The 23,438-nt window shown below is 28.6% G+C and overlaps 2 protein-coding genes across 2 annotated transcripts in view; one reads left to right on the top strand and one right to left on the bottom strand.

Annotated features, from left to right (window-relative positions):
- The window catches only part of LOC116766660 (uncharacterized), a 76,106-nt gene that overhangs the window by 37,497 nt on the left and 15,171 nt on the right, over positions 1-23,438 (top strand). The gene's annotated exons all lie outside the window — the stretch shown is intronic.
- On the bottom strand, positions 2,787-5,408 carry LOC116766659 (uncharacterized). The gene is made up of 3 exons (XM_061521658.1): positions 5,247-5,408; positions 4,285-4,953; positions 2,787-3,488 (listed from the first exon to the last, which is right to left on the bottom strand). The coding sequence occupies exons 2-3, from the start codon at positions 4,951-4,953 to the stop codon at positions 3,273-3,275; spliced, it is 885 nt and encodes a 294-aa protein (XP_061377642.1). The 5' UTR covers positions 5,247-5,408; the 3' UTR covers positions 2,787-3,272.

Raw genomic sequence — 23,438 nt, 5'->3', positions numbered from 1 at the left:
CACGCACAGCTTTATATAATAAGTATTAATTATAAAAATATATTACTTACAATAGGTTTTTTTATAAATTTATTACATACGCATAGAATTGGGAACATGAATAATGTTGACCAGCTAAGATCAGTTGATCTATAGCATTATTCGGAGAACTAATAATTGATTTCCCTATACCAATTTATTAAAGGAAACTAACAGCAGGAGGATAAATTATGTTAACGAAATTAGCCCTTCGTACTGTACATATATGTATATATAATTAATATTTTTATATTATTGTTTTGAAGTGATGTTTCAATTAGAATTTTCGAGTAATCACTTACCGAACAATTCTTTCATACCAACAGGGTTGAGATCATTAACTTTACTTTTTTGAATTAAGATAACTCGCAATGCTTAAAAAGGTCACATTATTTGTCAAAATTTTATTAATAAAAAGAAAGGATATTTGTTACCTGAAACATTTAAAGATAGTTATTTAAGGTGACAATTTATTATTTATAATAAAGTTGAAGTTACGTTTAAATTTAAACGACATCGTAAAATCTTTAATAGACATATTTTATACAGTCAGTGTCAATAGTCTTATAAATCTTTTATTCCTTTTGTATTTATTATATATTTCTATTACGACATAAAAAATACGTAACAATAAGCAAGAAAACAACTTCTACCTCAGTATATCCAATACATTTAAATATGTTTCTACAAAGTATTAATTACTTTAGAAAAAAATACAAAATAATAATTTTTCAACGACTTACATAATACATACGTATTACATTTATTAATTTTTTGTAATTATTTCCTATTTGTTTTTTTATATTAAGCGGCCTGTGACAAGAATAGTTTATGTATCTTGTTAATGTAAAATGTTAAGGGCAATAAACCTGATTTTTTTTTTATTTATTTATCAAGGTAAATTAATATAAAGTTAACATATTTCATATATTTAGCAATGACGGCCCTACATATGTCATATACCTACATACATTGAAACTTAAAAACTCATGATTTACACTCTCAGTAAGTAGTCAGAAATGAGATCTAAGATTTTCGCGAGTTTTATTCATTTAAATGAAACTAATATTTTTCGGATAAACTACGCGGATTTTTATTATTCAAAAAATATTAGTTTCGGTTACTTTTCAGCAACCGTCATTACGTTAAAAATCCGCGTAGTTTATCCGAAAAATATTAGTTTCATTTATGTAGTAAGAAATATTCACGGTAAATTTTATTTTAGTTAACATTTTCTAATTGATGCAATGAACAATTTCTGTTATAACAATTATATTTAAAAAATATTATATCTACCTTAATTCTGTAGAGTAACGCTGATATGCTTCTATCACGATCGAAAAACTATGAACGATTTGATTTGATTTGACCTACGGTAGTTTTGTAGACTAGAAGTTTATTTTAATTCATAACTCTTTTATTAATGAAAAAATGTAGCATTACACAATACACATGTACAGGTTATTCGAAATTAGAATTCGGTTAAGATTTTTATTAAATAATCATAGCCATTATGTTTAATATGTTTGAAATCCAAAAAGCATAATGTATTACGCTATAAAGTTATTTCTAAGAAGAACCGTTGAAAAAGATGAGATGAAATATATATTTATAAACTATAAATACAGCTATTTGTCATATATAAAGAAGAGATTTAATTTTATGTTAATAACTGGTGACAATCTTATATTACGCGAAACAGAATCGCTATTTCCATTTTTATTACTATGTTGTTTTATTGGTAAATGTTAAAAAAAAAACTTTCAGTCATTCAAACATGTTATTATGATCTTTCACATGAAGTGAAGTGAAATTATACTGATTTTTAACTTTTATAAAACTTAAAAATTAATATATTTTTAGTACACTTCCAGTAAATTTGTATGGGTAAAAATAGAACAAAAATAATCTTGTGTTCCTTCGGGTTTGTGCAATTCCAAGGTCAAATAGGCTGGATTCTTGTTGCGTACCAGCCGCCATTACTCGTCTGATAGCCGTCTGTTCCACTTAAAGCGATTGAGTATATCTCATATCTGGTTACGATGTGCTCTGTCATTGTTATGAATAGAAAGCCACAAGAACAGATTCATCTTATAAAAGTTTAATATAAATATAAGGAATTATTTTAAAATATTGTGTCGGAATTAAATATAAATAAAAATGATGTTGTAATTGTAGATCTTAGAAGTAACACTTTCGTTGAATATTATAGTAGAGTAGGTCATGTTTAGCTTGAGTGTACCTTCGATGGAAATGAATCATTTAGTTATCGCGTTCAAGTGCTTACATTTAGTATGTTATTATACTTATATTATGTTTTCCAAATTCCTACGTAGTTCTCGATTGAAATGATATGTAACTGGAACAATAAATGAAAAAAAAAATTAAGGATGAATGCCTGATTATTTTTTATTTTAACTCAATGAAAATATTATTAATATATTCAAAATAAATCCTAATTGCTGCCGGGCTGAGATAAGATGGCATGAGATGAGATATTATTATATTTCTTAGCAAAGATTTGCCACAGCGAAGCTAGTGGCTTACATGTACGTACCAATTCAGTGCCTAGCAAAGATTTTTTTGGATTTTGATGACAATCTTGTCATCTATCCGTATCCATTTAAAAATAAATTCGGATCTAATTTATACCAAAATGTTCGGAGAGTCTCAAGAATTGTTAATAGTAATCGGTGATTTTATAATACCAAAAAGAATGAATTTTGATAGCTCCCAAAGGTATGAGTTGAAGAAATTATATACTTCAATTAATACATTTTTATTTGTTTTTCAAAACAACATAACAAAAGAGGATTACCAACAAAGAACTAAAATATTATAATTCCTTAAATAAATATTCTAATAATGTTCAGTGATTTAATACTGAAGTTCCTAAAGACTTATTCGATAACATAATACAATTTTAGTATACCGTACTATCAACTAAGGTAGGTAGGTAGATATCTAGGTTTTTTTTTATATTAAAAAGAAAGAAACATACAATGTTTAATTTAAGTTACAGTGAAACTAATATAGTTTTCATACATCGAAATCTCAATAGTGTCAATAATTTATTTAAATTAAAATTATTATTTATTAAACATATTAAAGCTGCTTTAGTTAAGGAAATAGTATTACATAACTGTCAGGTTCTAAAACTAGAAACGTATACACTAACAATGTTAAACATAGGACTTTCTAAATGCCAAAGAAATACTGATTTATAGATTCCTTAAGAACTAGCTTATCTTATCTTAATAGTCACTGTTGGGGCCATAAAGTTTTTGAAATTTATCAAGAACCGCTGCTACAACTTGGGGGTGACACGCTTGTTCGAGGTCGTAGTTCTTTAAGCATTTATAGCTGGTGAAACATTCGCTGCGTTCCTCATTTTTCAATCCGCAACAAGTTAATATGGCTCCCTCACATAAGGTATGCTTTTTAATTGACACTGGAGTCGTTGTTTGAATCTGGAACAAGTAATTTATAAAATCTATATATCTATATGAAAATTTTGTTTTTTATTCTTAATTCTTATTATGATAATCATTTTTGAAAATAATGCGCCCTAAAATGGAGTTCACTATTTAGTAATTTTTGTCATTTTAATACGATATGATGTATAAACACACAAATATTGTGTTTTTAAATTATTTAATACAATAGAAATAAATTATAATTTGATGTTTTAATTTGTTATGCATGGTTTTAAAAAACGTTATCAAATGAAAGTCATGACCACGACCATTATGGCCAAATGCCCATCATGAATGTTTTATTGATATGTTTTTTCTCGACAATAATATGTTGAATAAATCCTTTGGTTAAACATGAACACATACATTGCACATAAATGCCAAAATATACAAAATTATTCGGAAGAAAATATATAAAAGTAAATAAATAATGACTTTTAAATTACTATTAACATAAAAAAAATAAAAAGCATTACAGCTCATTAACACCAATAACAAAAGTAAAACAAAGTATTGCAATTTATAACACTTTAACGAGTTTATGACATACAACATTAATGTAATTTTTGCCAATCGTTTTCAATTCCCCTTACATGGTGAGGTTAGACAAAAGTCGACCGATTAGGGAATGAATAATGGCCGATGATAAAATAGACTCTACACTTTAAATTTCACAACAGCCTCATCTGAAGAATTAAAATTTTATTGTTCCATAATTTCTATAAACTATGTTGGAATCTCTAGAACGTTTCCTATTATTAGACCGGGTAAGATTTGTTTTAAAGCTTACCCCTTCTTGTTTGCTTCCGTGGTCGAATGGAGGAGGTTTGCTTGTAGGCCTTTTTGGAGAAACCGTTTTAAACGAGATCGGTCTTGAACCATCGTTTTCTTCGTCTTCAGCTGATGCCTCCCTTGGATTATTCGGCCAAATTCTATTTTTATCGTCTACGTCTATTCTAAACCCAACGCTCATATTTTTTTCTAGTACGCCTTTGATATTATCAGGAACTTGATATGGAATGTATACAACCTGGATGGACGGTGGTGGTGGCGGTGAGGGCGGATTTTTTGCGCGTGATGCAAGCTCTTCAACTATGGATAATAATTTACGTATCGATTCATCGCAATTACAACTATATTCTCTTCTGTCATAATTAAAAGGATTATATTGATTATTTCTTGTTAAATGATTCAGACTAGCCGCTATATCTCTAATAGAAAAGGTCATGTCTGTTAGATAGTCATCTAATCCAATATTTCTGTATAATCTCATGTTGTCTGGATAATTTCCGTTAAAGGATTGTCGCCGATATCTCGACTGGCGTTCAATTTTATTGTGGACATGTGTTGCACTATTGTCGTCTAATTTGCTATTCGTTTCATGTTTATCCAAATTTCGACCGTCAGCTCTCATTAAGACATAGAATATTATTGATAAAACAATAAAATGATACCTCATCTGTAACAAGAGTAATTGATGAATATTGGTTTCAATAGTTTCATTCAGATAAAACACTTAATAATTCGAGTAAGATTACTACTTATGAATTAAATTTATACATCAGATAGCGCGTGTAATTGATACACAATTTTAGTTCTGTAATATTGTTCACAATATCAAAAGATTAATCATAACAAAATATTATATTTTAAATACATCAAATACTTTTTCATTTTTTTAATGAGGTCCAATTTGTATTCCATGAATAAGTTATAATAATTGATATATTAACTATGAATGTCATGCCTTACCTTTAAGTTTTGCAGAACAAAGTCAATAAAATTATATCAAGTATTTCTAGCAGTGAAAAAGCACAATCCGTATTTTCCCGTTAACTTAAAGGCTGCTTCAACACATCCAATGCGTGTGAGAGATCGCTCAATACTGAATAGCGAACAACTAATCTGGCAGAATGAAATTGCCAACATGCGCCAGCGCAGCTATATAAATATATTTTCAAAGCGTGTTATCTGAAAGTATAATTTGACCCGAGTCCGTTCATTTTTCTTCTATATAATAATGGCATACAATAGTAATTATATAATTAATATACAACAAACAAATATAACATTTTCTATTTAAAACAATGATACAGACCATAAAATTTAAATGTATTTTTCTTTTATATGGAAATTTTTTATTATGTAAAGTATAAAATTATTATTTTTTAATTATCTTTGGCGTTTTGTGTCAATAAATAATAAAGATATTTACAAGTTACAAGTCCTTCACCCCAACAAATTTTAGTGTTATAAGATTTATGGTACATTTAGAGTAATAAACGTCACTTGAATAGCAAACAAATAAAAATTTCACAAATTATACAGAGTTTTTAAAAAGTGGCAAAATCATAAAATAGATTTTTTCATTGTTTATAGAACATCATGTTATTATGAAAGATTTTTAGCTACGGTCCATGTTTAATCCGATTAAAGCATCTCTTCATGCTTAAACAATTGGAAATTTAGACAAATATATCGCCAGTATATTTCAACTCTGTTCCTCTATTATGGCGATCATCATTTAAAGGCTCCTTTGACGGATGTCAATTCGTGGAGCTGTTTGTCCTTAATCCAAAACACTAAAATTTAAGCTTTAAAGGTCCGATATAAGAAAATGCTTTAAAAAATAAAAGACCTCCTTATAATATCGTAAAAAAAGTTTAGGGTAATTAAAAAAAATATGATGGATTTTCCTTGTGACCAAACTTACAAAGAGGTAAATTTATTTTTTACGTCCCAAAGTTTATGCTTTGGTAGAAATGAAAGAGTTCGGTAACTAACGGAAAGGTGAATTAAAATTTGAATTTATTTATTAAAAAAGGTAAATACCATAATCAATTTGGTCCCAAGTCTATGGCATTTTTGGAGGATATTTGTATTGATAAAGAAAAAACTTTAATGGGAAACGCTTCCGTCCGAATTCCAGTAAATAAAATTTTACTGTAACTGTTGCAACGATCTACTAAATTTGTTCCAACATGCCTACGGGGACTACCTCAACCCAGTGGTGGAGATTTAGGGCTTCAATAAATTTCCCTTATTAGGTGCCTTTGAATCTCCCATGTTAATATATGTATCTCGCACAACCAGATAGACACAAAACTAACTATAATCATATAATAACAACTGGGAATAGTTTACAAAGAAGATTTTTGCATGTATTTGAATAAAAAATAAATTAAAACTCACAAAAACCCAAAAAAATTAACACTAAAACGTTAACTCTATTGAGATCAAATTGATGATAATTAGAAAATAAACGGTTTCTTTAGCAGTATATTCAGGACAACTTAGCATCCAGCAAACATAACATTACACCAAAAGCATAAACAAATAAAAGAGCTATTATTTTCGCATGCGATTAAGAGTAACACTAACCGGTAGGGTTACAAAAAAGGGATTGAATTGGCCAATGTTTTTAAATGCCTGATTGGTGGCTTGCCAACATCTTGAGCCAAACTGTAATTGAAACAAGAGCTACCGACTACATTCTGAAGCGATGAGGAAATACTTTAATTGTTATAAATAATATTAAACACTTGACTTTGCATTGCGATATCCCTAAATGATGTTTTTAAATGCTTTTAAATATATTATGAAGATATATTTTACATGTTAAATGAAAAGCGAAAAATTTCTTCGTTACACTGTTTAAATAACTAAATCTCTTTTTATATATTTATTGGTTATTTATTAAAAAAAAATCTATTAAAATATCGTTATTGTATTTATAACTTTTATATCGAATAGCATATAGATTGTAACTTAATATTGGTAAAGAGACTTTGCGTCTTAACACTACTAAGAAATGTTTTTACATTGAAAATACTTCAAACAGTAAATCTAACAGTACCTTGTGACTAAAAGCAATTAGAAAGTAAAACAGACTCAAAAAAGGACAATAATCCAGCAAGAGGCGTTCACTAAAATTTTAGCTTAGTATTTTTTTAATCAAGATCAAGGCTGTATGTAAATGGTATTATTTTAGGAAGTAATTGCTAAAACTATGGGATATTTAGAAAACAAGGTTTTATTATTGTCCACAACACCGTGAAATTGGCGTTACAAGAGGCTAAAGTCATTTAACTACACATTTTAACAGTATAAGAGATCAATATATTCTATGAACTTGTTTTAACTTTCGCGGATAGTTTCATTTTAACCTGCATGAATTTTGTTTTTTTTTTTTGTTACTTCAAAAAGAACTATTGAATTCCGTTTCTGGGTTCATGCAAAAAAAGTGTGCTATTTCTACATATATATATATATATACATATATATATATATATATGTGTGTGTGTGTGTGGGTTTGTGTAAATGTTGCATATTATGATTATTTTTCTTTAAATTAAAACACATATTTTTATAGATGTTCAAACTTTAGAGCTAAAGTTGCTAAGAGCTTAATTTTGTAATAAAATTTGAAGTAAACTTAATTTTTATATATTTTTCTTGTTATATTTTCAAGTGAAATTTAATTAAAACCAGCTTAACTATTCACTACAGACAATAAAGTTAAATAAAAATAACTTTGATTATTTCAATTCAAAAGGAGCAACACAGAAATTGCCTACTAAATTGCAACAAAACCACAAATTATTTTAAGCGCACTGTACTCTGTGAACAATTAATTTATCGTCAGTTAACTTGTACATTTTGCAACGTTAAATTTTACGATCTACAGACTTTTGGCCCAGCTTTTATACGTTTTTGGCTTAGAATTCACTGTTGTTTAATCTGTACAAATTGTTACTCTATGTTGTTTCTAAAAAGCTTACGCCTATGCTAAGCCTTTTTAAATCATATCACTATCCAATATTATCGCTTAATTTATTTTTATAACTTTTATCAATAACTGGTCTAAATAGATTACTATTTTGTAAAACGTAACTATATCCTCGCCATACAGTAATCATTAAAACTATATCCCATCTTATTAAAGTTTTTTTTTTAAATTATGTTACAGCTGCTGGCTATGCACACTTTTCCAGGCTACAAATTTTTATTTCATCGACAAATAAATTTAAATAATTTTGGAGTACTAAAAATTCCATCATACATTTTAGAAAATAATTTAATTCCAGTTTTCCTTGTTTTAAAGCTACGCCGTTTTTTTTTTTTACATTATTTCCTATTTTTCATATTGTAAATATATGTACATAACTCCAAAAACAATAAACGAACAACACAAACAGATAAAATTTTGCATAGATTTTTATTCAAACGTTACGAAAGGGTATTGGGCTAAGTATAAATTAGAATCACTAAAGCTTCCACTATTTAAAAGCCTTGTCATGTTGGTGACCTCATAAATTATTAATAAGGAAGTAGTTAAGTTAGATAACCACAGCTCCATGCTGGAGTCCTTTGTTTGTAAAGGAATGCGGCTTGGATTTTTGTTTGAACAGAACTCGATTTAAGCATAAATAAATCTAGTCTAGACTCGCATAACTGCCAGCTTTATATAAAAAATATGTACTCCTTGCTTCAAACTATTTAAAATGGTCCAGATTATTCACGTTTGCAATATTTAACTGTTTGTTAATATAAAAAAAATCATCAAAATAACTCAAAAATAAATATAAAGAACCCAAAATTACAATTAAATTGGTTGGTGGAAAATTTTATTAGCAGTAACCTTATTACATATTGTTTAAAATTTACAATTAATATGTCAGAACTTAGAAGTTTGAATTTAAAAAATGTTTTCTCCTTACGATTAATTATTATGAGTGTCCTTTGAAAATATTTCTACTTCGTTAAAACTACATTCTAAGACCTAGCTTTTATTTATAAGTTTACATTCCTAATTAAAGATTTTTTTAATATGTTATTATTATTCTTAATCCTTTCAAAATACACACAATTGATTTAATATAAGGTAACTTGGAATTGCATTCTATTTAAATTTAACTTTTATTTCAAGTTACAATTATAAAGGTTTATTGTTTGAAATAAATATATCATTAATCTTATTCTGACCATAGATCTTTGTATGTATAAAGTAAAACGTACTTTGTAAAATTTTACATCGACATAAATCAATATAGCAATTATTTTAATTTATATGCCATTATGATTTCTTTTAAAATGCTTTAGTTTCTTCATTGTAAATTCTAAGATTATATATGAACTGTTTGCTATTAAGTGTTTCTTTGAAACCTTTAATCAATACATCAAATTAATTTCTTTCTCAGTTTTGAATCACATTACCTATATATGGTTTAATTAATAAACATTTTAATTGATAACGGTTTATTTGAGAAATAATTAAAAAAATATTATTTAAATCCTAACAACCAAAGTGATTAAATTGTTTATTCACAAAAATTTCAGTTATTTTCAGTGTAATGAAAACAATGTTTAATATTAAGTAAATATATTTTCACCTCACCCAATAAAAGGAATTTAATATTTCACAATATTTTTGAAATAAATAAATATGCGAAGTCAAATATTTTTCAGAAACGGAAGTCACTATCTACGATATCTATCATCCACGATTTCCTGATTACGTATTTAAAAACCCTAATACGATCGTGCAGTGACGTAGGAGTTGCGTAAAATACTTGGAAAGCGTATAAAGCAATGTGGTGAATAAATAAGATATTTAACCGTTGATAACACAGAGAATTGTTTGACAAATCCCACTACAGGTTTGTTAGGTATATATCATGTGCTAAAAATAATATGAACCAAATTGATTCTTGCTGACAGGCTGTCAAAAGTTCTTTGTTAATTAAACAACCATTCTTTAAAATTCAGACACCACATGTATGTTGCGCTCATTATTTGTTTCTTTACTTAATAAATTCTGACGTCATAGTTACAAGTTTTTCATTCTTTCAAGAAGTGACGTAATCATGACGGCTGCTTATTGTAATAAATGTGATCCTAATACGCTAATGTTCAAACATGCCTATCATGCTTAATCTGTAGAACAGGTCATTTGACTTCGTGAATCACGATTTCCTAAAACCTTTTAAGAGGTTTGTATAAGAGGGTGACAAGGAAAAACAATTTAAAATTAACATACACTCCTTAATACCGATTAAATCGGTAATACATATGTTTACCCGACTGTCTGACTATTGAACATCTGACTTGAATGGAAGAGTTCATTCACTATTGCAAATAATTTTGAGCTAAAAAACATCGCTTTAAAAGTGTTCGCTATATTTACCCATTACGATTATTGATTTTTTTTACAATATATCGTTTGATATTTGTAAGAAATAAAGAGTTCAGCACTATATTACTTTAATATCAAAGTATACATTAAAATTTAATAGAAAATGATAGTACGAAGCTTATACGTGTATTGCGTAATTTATTTAATAAAACCTTTTTTTATACATTATCAATGGCGCGTTAAAGCCTTTGTTATGACAGAGGTGATGAAATTCACTTGACTTTTTAATTAAAACCGTTGGTGCATTACATTCATTGTATTACAATATATATGAAGCCTTTGTGTATAAAATTGATTCATTTTATTCTGGTATTTTATACACAAGTTTTAAATGTGGCTTCGTTATTGTTTTTTAACGCTTAGGCGCATATACACAGACAAATGTTTGAATTTATAATATTATATTATGAGGGCATACAAAGTTGATGTCGTGATTACGTAATGTTGATTAAAATGTCTGTAATATAGCTATAACCTATTGTAGTTAAAGACATTTAATAGCCGCTGTTACGATACCTCTCGCTTTGATATAGAGACGCTTTGCCTGACTGAAATTACTTAGTAACACAGAAAATCTGTCTAGCTTTCGGACTGTATTAATAAACATTAAGATTTGTATTAATATACAATACCGGTTGAATACCTAATAATATTATTTTTTTATAGAAATTTTTAAGTTTAAATTGTTTATATTATAATTATACTCAATATGAAATTTTCATTCGTTTATAGTAAATAAAACCTCAACGTCATGTTAGAAAATAAAATTAACTAATCCTTTAAATTAATTCAACCCTAGCTTTGAAGTTTTCGCCGACTCCATTTCCATTTTATAAAAGCAATTAATTATTACTCAGAATATCCGCTGATAGATGTAGAATTATTGTGGCGTTCCTCTAATTGCTCTAATCTTCGAATAACTTTGATTTATTATCGTAGTTTAAATAGTTTGTAAATTACATATCATCTTTTAATATCGTGAGATTGTTTACATTCAGCCAAGCCTATACTGTTTTTACTGTAAATCATGTGTACATTGGGAGACGTAAAAAAAAATTTTCTTCTTCATCAAAATTCTTACCGAGCCTAACAACGCAGACATGACATCATATTGACAACCTTGAGCTAAATTTGTCTCGGTATGGTTCTTTAACCTTGCCATTGGAATTGCTGTTTATCTTTGAATGATTTACATGTATGTTCAGTGGGTAGGTGTTTACACTGTAGACTCGTTATAAAAAATGAAGCTTTGATGTCATCAGACTCTTAGACTTTCGGATGGAGCAACGATGTTTCTAATTAATATAAAATACAAGTAATAACATTTCTGGTCACATACTATAATCTTAAATTCGGTATAAGAGATAAATCAATTCTAGAATAATAATTAAGCTGTGTTGACTTTGTCATTTATTAAATGGCAGGTGCACTAAGAAGGAAGAAGTAACAATTGATAAACCGAAACTAATAAAATGGTGTCGAATTGAAGGAGACAGATTATAATTGAATAATTACAACCTAACAAGACAGATATGTTTTTAGGAAGAATTAGTGAGTTAACTTGTATATTAAGTAAGTACTGAATTATTTTAGGGTAATAATAGTAGAACTATATATGTTAACATGGAGCACTATCAATAATTATAGTTGATAAGTATTAATAGGCGGATCATTACATTTCATTTTCACGTAGAATTTTTTGTGCACGTTATTACTGTGGGAATTTCCATATCCGGAAAACAATTCCCTTTCGCATATGCGCTGACGTAAATTAAATCAATCAAGGAAAGACACAAAATGTATCGTATTGCATTCGACAATTCAATTTCATGTATCAAGGATCCAGAATTCTTTGTAATCGTGTCACAACCGTTCAATGTCGTGCTTGTAATTGTAAACTATATACGAATTGATTATAAATTATCATATTAAAATTAATATTATCTGTTTAGAAGTATCTTTAATTATAACGAGTGGAAAACGAATTATCATATTACATTGTTAATGACGTGCGACAAAAATCTTTCCATTATTAAATGTCGGTCAAATAAATAGAAACAAATATAGACTGTCCTCGGCTTAATTTACAGAACATATTAAAGAAACATCATTATCTATTTAAAAATAGTACTGATAATTATTGATTCTTATGGTTTATATTAATAACACAAAATGGTACGAAATTGCTCTTTCATTTTTCACGTCGTTACGTTTTTAAATGTATGTATAAATGAAATTTAAAATGGTTAATAAAACAAAATGTTAAAGTAACAAATGATAAAGATAAAATAAAATATTTTTTAATTCTAACACTTAATACTATGGAACTACGTACATATGTATGTATGTACCTTTAGACCTTTATGTATGAGCATATAATTAAACATAAATACATTGATCTTACAATGTAATGAACCTCATATGAGCAGTGAACCTCATATTTGTCTGACCGCAAGGTATGTCGTTTTGTAAAGTAATAAACAGCATAGCCTCTATAAAATATATTAAGGTATTACTAGACTTCAGTGGGAACTGATGATATAAAGTGTAGTCTGAAAAGGAAGCCCTTGAACTGTAAGTTTAAAGTTTAAAAAGAAAATGTCCTTGTTTATAAAAAAATAAACTGATTGGATTGAAGTTATGAAATAGCTATGTTAAAACTTTAAAGTTGTCAGGGCGACGGCAAAAATATTGAATGAAAATTATTTGAATGGGGAAAATAAAAAACAAACCCGTCTTATTAATCAGCTCTGACGGACTAAGAACCACTTCCCTGTTGATATTTAATAATGAATTTCTAGATTATTATTGAAGTAATAGAAAAACGCTCATATGTCAAAGAAAAAATGGTGTCTATGACAAATAACGTGTATAAAATAATGCACAGGAATGTTGTTATAAAGTAGTGGACAAAGATTTATATGGCAATAAACAGATATCGAAATGAATATAAAACAACGGTGGTAGTTTATTACTATAGTTAAGAAGGTGACGATTATTTGGTTGTGAGAGATAAAGTAGACAAAATATATTTTAATGAAAAAGCCTTGATGTTTCATAAAAAGCATAGTGGCTATTGTATACTATAGAATATGTAAATCCTTAAACTTTTGCACTAAACAGGCAAAGCTATAAGATGTTAAACACCAAAACATAAAGAAATGTATAAGGTAATGAAGCTCTCTAACGAATTTGGATCAAAAAACGATGAGAGACATAGGACATACATGATGTAGAAGCGTTATATACGTCATTTGCAAAGGAAACAAGTAATATTTATAGGGCAAGATGAGTAAAACAATTTAAAAAGAAAAACTCAGCAAGGATCGTTTAAAATTTCAGTGGCTTCTTTATAATGGAAATGTTATGGTAACTCAGATTTATGTATTAAAGGTGTTGTTAAAAATTACATTAGTAGTAATGATATATGTTACAAATTATACAAGCTTTTTCCCGGGTCATCTCGCTATTTGATGTCAATTATTGCTGTTCATATTTTTATTAAAATTTTTCAGATTATAAAAAATACGAACATAAATTATATAAAAATGACTAACAGAGGGATGGACCAAAATAGATCTTCAGGAATTTTGCTTTGGAAGCACAACTGTAGCATTTAGTCCTAAAATAATATAATATAGAGAACAGAACATAGTCAACATACTCTTTCAGTCTCCATATCATTTATTTTAAAGTCCTTAAAGTAATTGCACTTTCAGAGCCAAATTAAATACTAGTTTTAATAAAATATAAACAGTCAAAATAATAAAATTAATTAATTACAGTATGTTACGTCTTAAAATGACATTTAATAAATACAGGAAAAACTCTTACAATAAAGTAGTTGTATATGATCAAAAAAATTTAACACATTTAACATAACTTATATAACGAATAACACACCAAAAGCACACGTTTAAAATTTAAAGTAAAAAGAAGAGATGTAAATACTTTCACTTTTAACTGGAATATAAATGTATGCCCTTTTAGAATCTCCGTCTTCTTTAAAGTCGATAAAATCTTAAAAAGATATTTTGCTAAATGCGTTTCATTAAACAGATTTAAATTCAAAACATAATAGGAAGAAAACTTTTTCATCTTTATTTCGATTATAGGCCTTAGTATAGGCCTTAAATCTCCGAAATTTCGTCATGATATTCAGAAAAAACCTAAACTATTGTTTATTGCAAAAATGTCTCGTTTTCTATTTTGCACCTTAGGTAATTCACAGCCCAAAATCCCATGGTACAATGAATGATGAGCGTTTTAGCTAAGAAAGCAATGCTTGCTTTCTCTCGATGACAAAAAGTCTAGCGGTCCGGATAGTAATCAGATATTATATTTCAGAACTTAACTGTATGTCTTTAATTAAAAACAAATAAATAACAAATCCGTTAAAGGTTATCAAGAAGATTAACAAAAGATCACGACAAATTAAATCCGCAAAGCACTTATATAAAATTTATTCTTAATCAAACAATAAATACCACACTATGTACCATTATGTCATTATTAAGGCTTTCCAAGGGCAACTTGTAAAATACGTATTGTAATTTTATTCAAATATTAAATATGTATTGTTCAAATGCCAAGACACTTTGATTATAACTTAAAATAAAATAATATTCTAACATCGCCTTCAAAACAACAAGTACTGTTTTTATATAGTTTGTGTTATAGAATTCATAATTAAATATTATCTGAAATAGAAATGTTGAAATAAAATTTATCAAGCTTTATTATTCATTCGTGAAACGATTGTACGTCGAGGGATTGGAATCAAGAATCTATAACGTGGGACTTTTTAAGGAAATGACGAAATTCATGAATTTTTCATAACAGGTTGACAGTAATTTCCATATCGCCCTGAGCTCACCAAAATCGCGGTAAAAGGGAATCAAATGTAGAAGCTTTGAAGAATCGTAATATTTCCATCAGGAGGATATGTCATTTGTATATTTAGTTTTAATAAATAAGGATTTCCCATGAGATTTTTTTTTTAAAGTTTATCTAATAGCAATTTTACCTATTGAAATGAAAAATAGAAGCTTGTTTGATGTAACGTGTGTCCTTCGGCATAGTCATTGAGTACCCGTATTTGGTAACAATAATGGACATTTAGCTATGCCCATTATTGTCACCAAAACGTATGAAAACGTAACAATATTGTCCACTTCTATAAGTAAAATTATACATTTTTTATCAAATGATACAAAAATTAAACTACACGATCATTATTATTACCAGAATATCTTACTTATAAGGATTTAGTAATAATGAGATTATTTTAATAATAATTGCTTTGAGATTATTTCATATATATATATATATATGTGTGTGTGTGTGTGTGTGTGTGTGCCTCTGTGTGTATGTATATATACGTTGGACAAAATACACATTGATTTTTTATAAGATCACAGCGCCTCAAGCAATTTACTGAAGACTTGTATCAATCAAGCTTTAATAAGCATTGTATGGTTACGATATAATCGACTTCTCTTCGTTTTCCTTAGAATTAATTCAATAAGAAGAGGTACATATTTTGTGTCATTAAAAGAAAATACAATATAATAACTGTAATATACATATTTGAGAGTACACAATGATGAATGAGCATTGCCAAATAATATTTTAGACTTAGCATTATAAATGTAGAGTAAAAATGAGTATGGAAATGAATTAATATAACTTCTTTACCTTTTTTATTACAAGCAACATTTACAAAGACTAAACCCCACCAAATGACTTAAATTACAATTCAATTTGTAAGCTTTCAGACCTGTTCAATAATGTAAAAAAAGTGCAAAACTTTGTCATAATTGAAGCTTGACAGCCAAGTCACCGCGTCGAGGGTCGAAGCGACGTGCTTTGCACTCGATATTGGAACTTTAATATTAGCTTTATAATTAAATCTTGTTTTATTTTCGAAAAGAATTCATTTATTACAAGGTGCGATACAACAAAAATATTATATGGTATAGAATAAGGAGATGAATAATTTTCTTGAATTACGCTAAACCCCGGATTGCGTGCTTTTTTACACGTTCCGATTGATGAATAAATAAGTAGCTATATTTTTATATTCTCATTACAACAGTTTTTTACTAGTATGACGTTTCATTTACCTAATAAACTTATTATATCTTGAACAACGGTTTAAAATAGTAACCTTATTTAAAAGGTCCGTATTACTAGGGTCATGTAAATTTATTTAAATTCCCATCCTAATTTTCGGCAGTTGTTTGTACAATTCGCTATCCTGTTTGCGTTTGCTCCGCTTAACTACGAAACCAATTTTTCGCTTAGTTTGCTTTATTAAATTACTTCCAGCAAAATAAAATTATTGAAAAAATAAATGGATTAGTGTTTTTGCAATTGTCGTCCGTTTTAATAGGGTTTTGAAACATATTCAGTTCAGCTAACAATTTAAAGAAGTGATTGAATATAACATATCTGTATTTGTTTAAGTTTTCATTCTGAATTCATGTTTTAATTATAATATAATAAATTTCCATTAGAATAGACAGGTTATTAGGGAAAAACAACAAATACTAAAACTATGACACATGAATATCATTAAAATAGGTTTTTAAAAAAGATGTTATTCCATTTTTAATTTTATTTGATATTTGAACAAATTGTAAAACTTAGAAGTGAACACACTTTTTAATCTAGTTCTAAATACTTTTGAATTAATATTAAATTATAAGATTTAAGGAGAGTAATGTACCAAAGTCGCAAATTAAAAATAATTTTATCCTGTGACGTCTGGATTAACGGGTTCCAGTCGCTTTGCCAATTGAGCTATCTCATCCTACCTCAAGTAGCTAAATTAAGGATTCCAAATATCCAGCCATCATATCAAGATCCAAGTAGGCACCTTATATTAAGTTCTCTTATTAAGTCCTTATCAAAGTTCTCCAACTTTGAAGTTTGATAGAAACAATGTCGAGATTTCAACCCAGGTAATAAATTCCTATACTTATATTTTAGCACTGAAGCAGAGTATGATAAGATATATACTTGTATAAAAATCCATACATAAAATATACAATGAAAAATTCTTATAAAATTTTGTGGTCCTTTCAAAAATTTTGGATTTTTTTACCCCGGTTTTACGCACACGGTTTCTAATGACACTTTCCGTATAAAATAACATCTCGCGAAATGAAAAAAAGTATAAAATCACAATTAAATTTTTCGTGATGCAATACTCTTAAGTTGAATGCATCACGTAGTGGCTATTCATTAATATGGGTTTTTATTGACGTTAATCCGCGTACAGTAATTTGAAACACATGCTTCTCCTATTGTGTATTCTATGAATATATTATGACTAAATAAAGGAAACAGGTGTGGTAAATTCTTTTAAAAGCCCTCATGGTATTTCAGGATGTATTAAGTGATGATTAAGTTATAATCATCTTAAGTTTTCTTTAACGATAAATATTGTGTGGCCATGAGAATGAATTTTTGTTTAATCAAAGTTAAGTGTTACGCCTAGGCCTTATTAACTACGGAACTTATTGAGCCTTTTAATGTTCATTACAGGTTAGGAAAAAAATTACAGCTATGAACCCACGTATGAGCAAATCTAAATCGTAAATAAGGGTAATAATTGTTTGAAGCTAATTCTACGTTACGCTAAAAGGTTTTAACCCAAATACATTGATTTAAATACTTGCCTTATTGTTATAACAACTAGATTTGTAAGCAAAAAAATATATTTTTTTTTACTTTATAACTATGTATTAATTAATTCCACGACTTGGCGGTATCTATAAAATACGAAATCATAAAAAATATAGTAAATTTTTTTTCATTACTATCACTTTAAATAAATCTCTCTCATCCTATTGGGTGAACACTCGTCAGCGATACTACTGGTTTGTGATAGAGTCACTCAAAGTTGAGAGCCACTTAACCTATACTACAGCACAATGCTTTTTTATTAACGTATAAAAATGGCACTTCATTGTTTTTGAACATTTCACTTTGAAATAATTTATATAAAGTACCGATGATTCTGCGTAATCATGTGTATCAAGAATGTTTGAAAACTAGAGGAAAAACGTTACGAGGCAGAATAATTTTGACAAAAGCAGCGTTGTAATAAGCATAATATAAAAAAAACTATTTATAGGAAACTTCTGTAATATTCATTAATATTATTGATTATATATCTCTTCATCCCACGTTATTTGGCATCGGGCTTTATATCCAATTAACCTTAAGTATGCGATGACTTAATCGAGGTTCAATGAACTCACTATAACCTCTAATATTTTCATAGACACTGGTGACTTACTAATACACGTTTAAATGGCTGGATTAACTCAACTCTTTATTGTCTCAACAAAAAGGTGCCCTTGAACAGGATTCTAACTTTCATAATACGATAATCTGGAATTCATGCAGTGGAGAAATAAATAAGCCCAGAGTCAAAAGAAATGTTATTTACAGAGATACACTACGTCTTTAAGAAAATTGCAACAAACAATCCGTTTGTAATTTGTACAACAGTCACTAATCAAGGGTTGGCTAAACTTAATTAGGGTTTACGTCACGTCTCGGACGTAAAGTTTCGTGCCGACTAGTAAGACGTATATCTGTTAGAACTTTATTTAGTACAGTAATTATATTGGAAACTGACAACAGAGTTTCTCTGTGAGAAGCCAAAATATCAGTCAAAGTCCCGACGCGTATGTGTACTCATATATTCCTAATCTATGTGTAATTCTGCAGTGACATCTGCTATAATCGTCTACCTTGCCTTAAAGATTATTTTTTCTATCCACACCTGTGTCCTTGGATTGGATTGAATAGACACAGTTGTGTACACAGTAGTCCATGCCGGTGTCTACCAACCACGCAGCGGAGACCAGGAAGCGACACTATTGATTATTCGAATATGTCAATGGTGCCGCTGATCTGGCACAACTACGGTATTATTATTGGGCGCAGAAGATCTATTCTCACTATCAAGACTGGCTGTTACCATATAAATTGACTGTTCTCTGTATTAGAGAAATTTGTAAATTAATAAATTTAAATAAAGGAAACTACGTGAATTTTAGGTGCATATCACCCTACAACCAATCGCTTGGACTTCTGATAACAACAGATCCAGACACATTGGACTATGGAAGTGTCATCTTAATTGACAATCTTTGACCATTGTCTGGTTCACGGCACAAAGTGATACAAGCATATTGGGTCAAGACGCGACATTTCTTTGTATCTTATCTCCAAAGAGCAAACCTCCCTCCAAAGGCAGATTTGTTTTTCTATGATAACCGTGATAAATTGATACCCGTACTTAAAAAAGAAGCTACCCAGACCAGGTTTATTATCGTTTGGTTTTGATTACCTCCATACACTATAACATTATGGAACATATATTTAAAAGACAGTTATTTTCACACCTAGAAGACAAGAATCTCCTTACTTAACAACAATGCGGTTATTGAATAAATTAATCGATAGGGCATCTTCTGGTGCACGCCAAACACTTATAAAGAAAAGTTATAGAGAATGGCAATACGCTTTCGCAGTGTAACTTGATGTCTGAAAATGTTTCGAAAAGGTTTAGCCCGATATTCTTATTCGTATACTTTTATTATGATGTGTCCCGTATTATGATTTCCTAAAATTTTTAACATTGTAAGGAATGCTTACAAAATCAAAAATGTATTAATGCTCTATGCTCAACATGTAATTGTTGCCTGTCTGAGCCAAGAGCGATCATCACAGGCATTCCCTAGATGTCCATTCTACAAACCTATTCAATTGGAAACTACGAATGACTTAAAACCAATCTGCCTCGCGGTATGCTTTAGAATACAATCATAATGAGTGTGAGCAGTTAATGCATAAAATATTATCAAAATCCCATTTTGTATTAGCAGATTCTAGATAGATTCTAGTTCATTACTAGATCTTCCTCGCATAAGGAACAAGAGACACGCATCTACATTTTTCATAAGCACGACAAAAAATTTAAACAATTTAAACGAAAGATAAATACCTAAAGAATTTAATCAGACTAGTAAATATTCCTAGTAAGACTTGTACAACAAATCTAAAAATAAAAACAATACATCAGAATTCAGCACGCAGATTTCGGTTATCATTACACATATCAAATTCGGATATTTTTAAACGAGACATCAAGAAGTTTTTTGTACAATGGCTAAACGTGATCGTGACGTGACAATTATGTTGAGAACCTATTTATAGCCATAAAGGTGTGTTTGGCAAATTGTTTCCCATTCGTCATCTAGAAACTATAATAAACGCATGCGTTGTTCCTATTTTGCTTACGCATCTATGATAAAGATGGTTTTACCATTTATCAGTGCAATTGAAACAAGATAAGCATTAATAATTATAAATCAAGACCAGTCCATTCATAAAATATTGGTCACACTTTAATAATAACGTTTAGACATATCGTAAAGTAGTGATTCAGAATACTGATACTTATGATATGTATATTCCGTACTTCAAGTAACAATCATCACCCATAATGATTAATATATTTATTTATAGCCCTTTCTGCTTGCATAATGGAAGTTTTACAATTTTTATTTAATGTTCAGACTGTACTAAAACCAAAAAGCAGAACGAATCGGCGTTTAATCATTGCTTTTTTTGCGAAAAAGCCAACAAAGAGAAGTGTAACACATATTCATACAAAAATCTATTTGTTTGACAGCCATTAGTGTGTACATCACTTTGTATGGTGTACAGCAGAGACAATGTTAACATTTTTATGAAACTTCAGCTCCGCCTAGCGAGTGCACTATAAAAATGAACATGAAATATATTTTCCTTTCTAAAACATGCTATTCTTAGGCATTATTATATTTATAATTTCAGACCAAGTTTACACATCTCTATACCAAAAACAAGCTCTTAATACTATCAGACCAGTTCAAAGACATCCACACCGACATTCTAAACTTTGTTTGACTCTACAATAGAAAGTGATTAGCAACTATAATTACTTAGAACAAGTTGTCCTATTATAATTGGGGTCCATTCCTTACTAGAATCTGATGAGGGCAAGTAGGGTCCATGTTTAGAATTAGCCAAAGTCCTAATTTAAGTCATTCCAATTTAATATAATAACATAAATTGTAGTGCAATATGAGAACCTCCTAATGGTTTTATGTCAGGATAAGATAGTATATTCAGATAAAGCTGTGCCGTTAAAGTACACAGATTATATTTCGTGATGAATGTACATTCAGAGCCATTAGCGTGAAACAAAAGAGTTAATTGAGATCAAGTGATAACAGCGCTCTGATATTGATCAAATTTAGTTTGTCCAAATATATTATACATAGGTTCCCAGAAAGGATTTACTTCCATTGTTATTTGTACGAAGTTTTGCATTGTTAACATCGAATACCACAGGAATTGTAAGACTATATTTGGATTAGCATTTAATGATGTAATATATTTTCTATTCACGCTTTGTTAAGTAATTGCAATTGCTAATATAAGTATTGTCTATTTTTTTGTCCAAAAACAAAAATCATTTATCTGATCTTCGTTGTTATACGAACAATAGATGATTGAGCAAAAAGGATATTCAACGTTGTATTGAATAGCGATGAGTAATACATTACTATATATATACATACATACATATAGGTATTTTTCTGGAAATATCTCGTATACTATAATAGTTAAACAGATTCTAACATTTTTTATACTACATAGAAAATTTATTATTTTAAGATTATGTGTTAAAGAAATATTTTCATAGTCCATCATGGTGCTTGTTAATGAAGAGGCATAAACTAATTCAGTGTATGAACCAAGTCGATGGTATAACTTCCTATATCGAGACCTCCTGGCCTTGAAATCAATTACTATGACTGATAGAGAATTATGTAGATCTTGAACTAACATAACACTTACCAACTTGAAGGTCTTGTGTCAACCATATTAATGCCTGTAAGCTAATATACCGTTTTTTTTTTTATGTGGTGTTATCAGAAATACTGTCATAAGCAAAAGAGATCACATATTACAAAAGAGAAGGTTTTGAATTTTCTGCTATCTAGACAAGTTCTCCATATGAATATATATACTAATAAAAATAATTCAAAAAAAATAACATTATTTTCTGGAGAGGGAAAATTATTTAGTTTTATTTGCTTAATATCATCAAATTAAACATGAGACGTTTTAAATTACAAACGTATAATACAGAAGTTTGGTAAAATACGTCATATGGTCATATAATTTAGCAAATGATTTTAATACCAATATATTTTTAACTATTCAGTTATTTGTCTTATATTTTTTTGGAAATTATTATATGGAACGCGTTAATAACACTATATTTCTTTTATCTGAACGCCCTTCTTGAGGATAAGTTGTACAACTAGTAAAAAAAAAATATAAATGACATAAATAATTTTCTAGACTTAATTTTTTTAGGCAAGAAGTTCAATAATATTTAAGTCTATGTAATCTTGGTCTCAAATATGTATAATAAAATAAACAATTGATTTTGTTATAAACTTTTAGATGACTATTATTGATGCACAAAACTGTGTACAATTGTAAAACGTAATATACCTTGGTTAGTCCAATTGGATTTTTTAAAATTATCTATCTTATATTATATGGGTTCCTTAAAGGATCTTGTAAGCCATGCTGTTTTTATTAAATTCTCTGACGTTATCATTTTCCTTTTAAATAATTAGAAGTTTTGTGTGAACTTTTTATAA

This window comes from Danaus plexippus, chromosome 10, assembly GCF_018135715.1.
Source record: "Danaus plexippus chromosome 10, MEX_DaPlex, whole genome shotgun sequence".
NCBI lineage: Eukaryota > Metazoa > Arthropoda > Insecta > Lepidoptera > Nymphalidae > Danaus > Danaus plexippus.
This window is presented reverse-complemented; position numbering and strand designations above follow the sequence as displayed.

What these genes read in the sequence shown, in the direction of transcription:
- LOC116766659 (XM_061521658.1), bottom strand. Translation starts at nt 4,953, where the DNA reads ATGAGGTATCATTTTATTGTTTTATCAATAATATTCTATGTCTTAATG. An exon ending in ACGGAAGCAAACAAGAAGGG is followed by an intron (nt 3,489 to 4,284) that starts GTAAGCTTTAAA and finishes TACTTGTTCCAG; the next exon opens with ATTCAAACAACGACTCCAGT.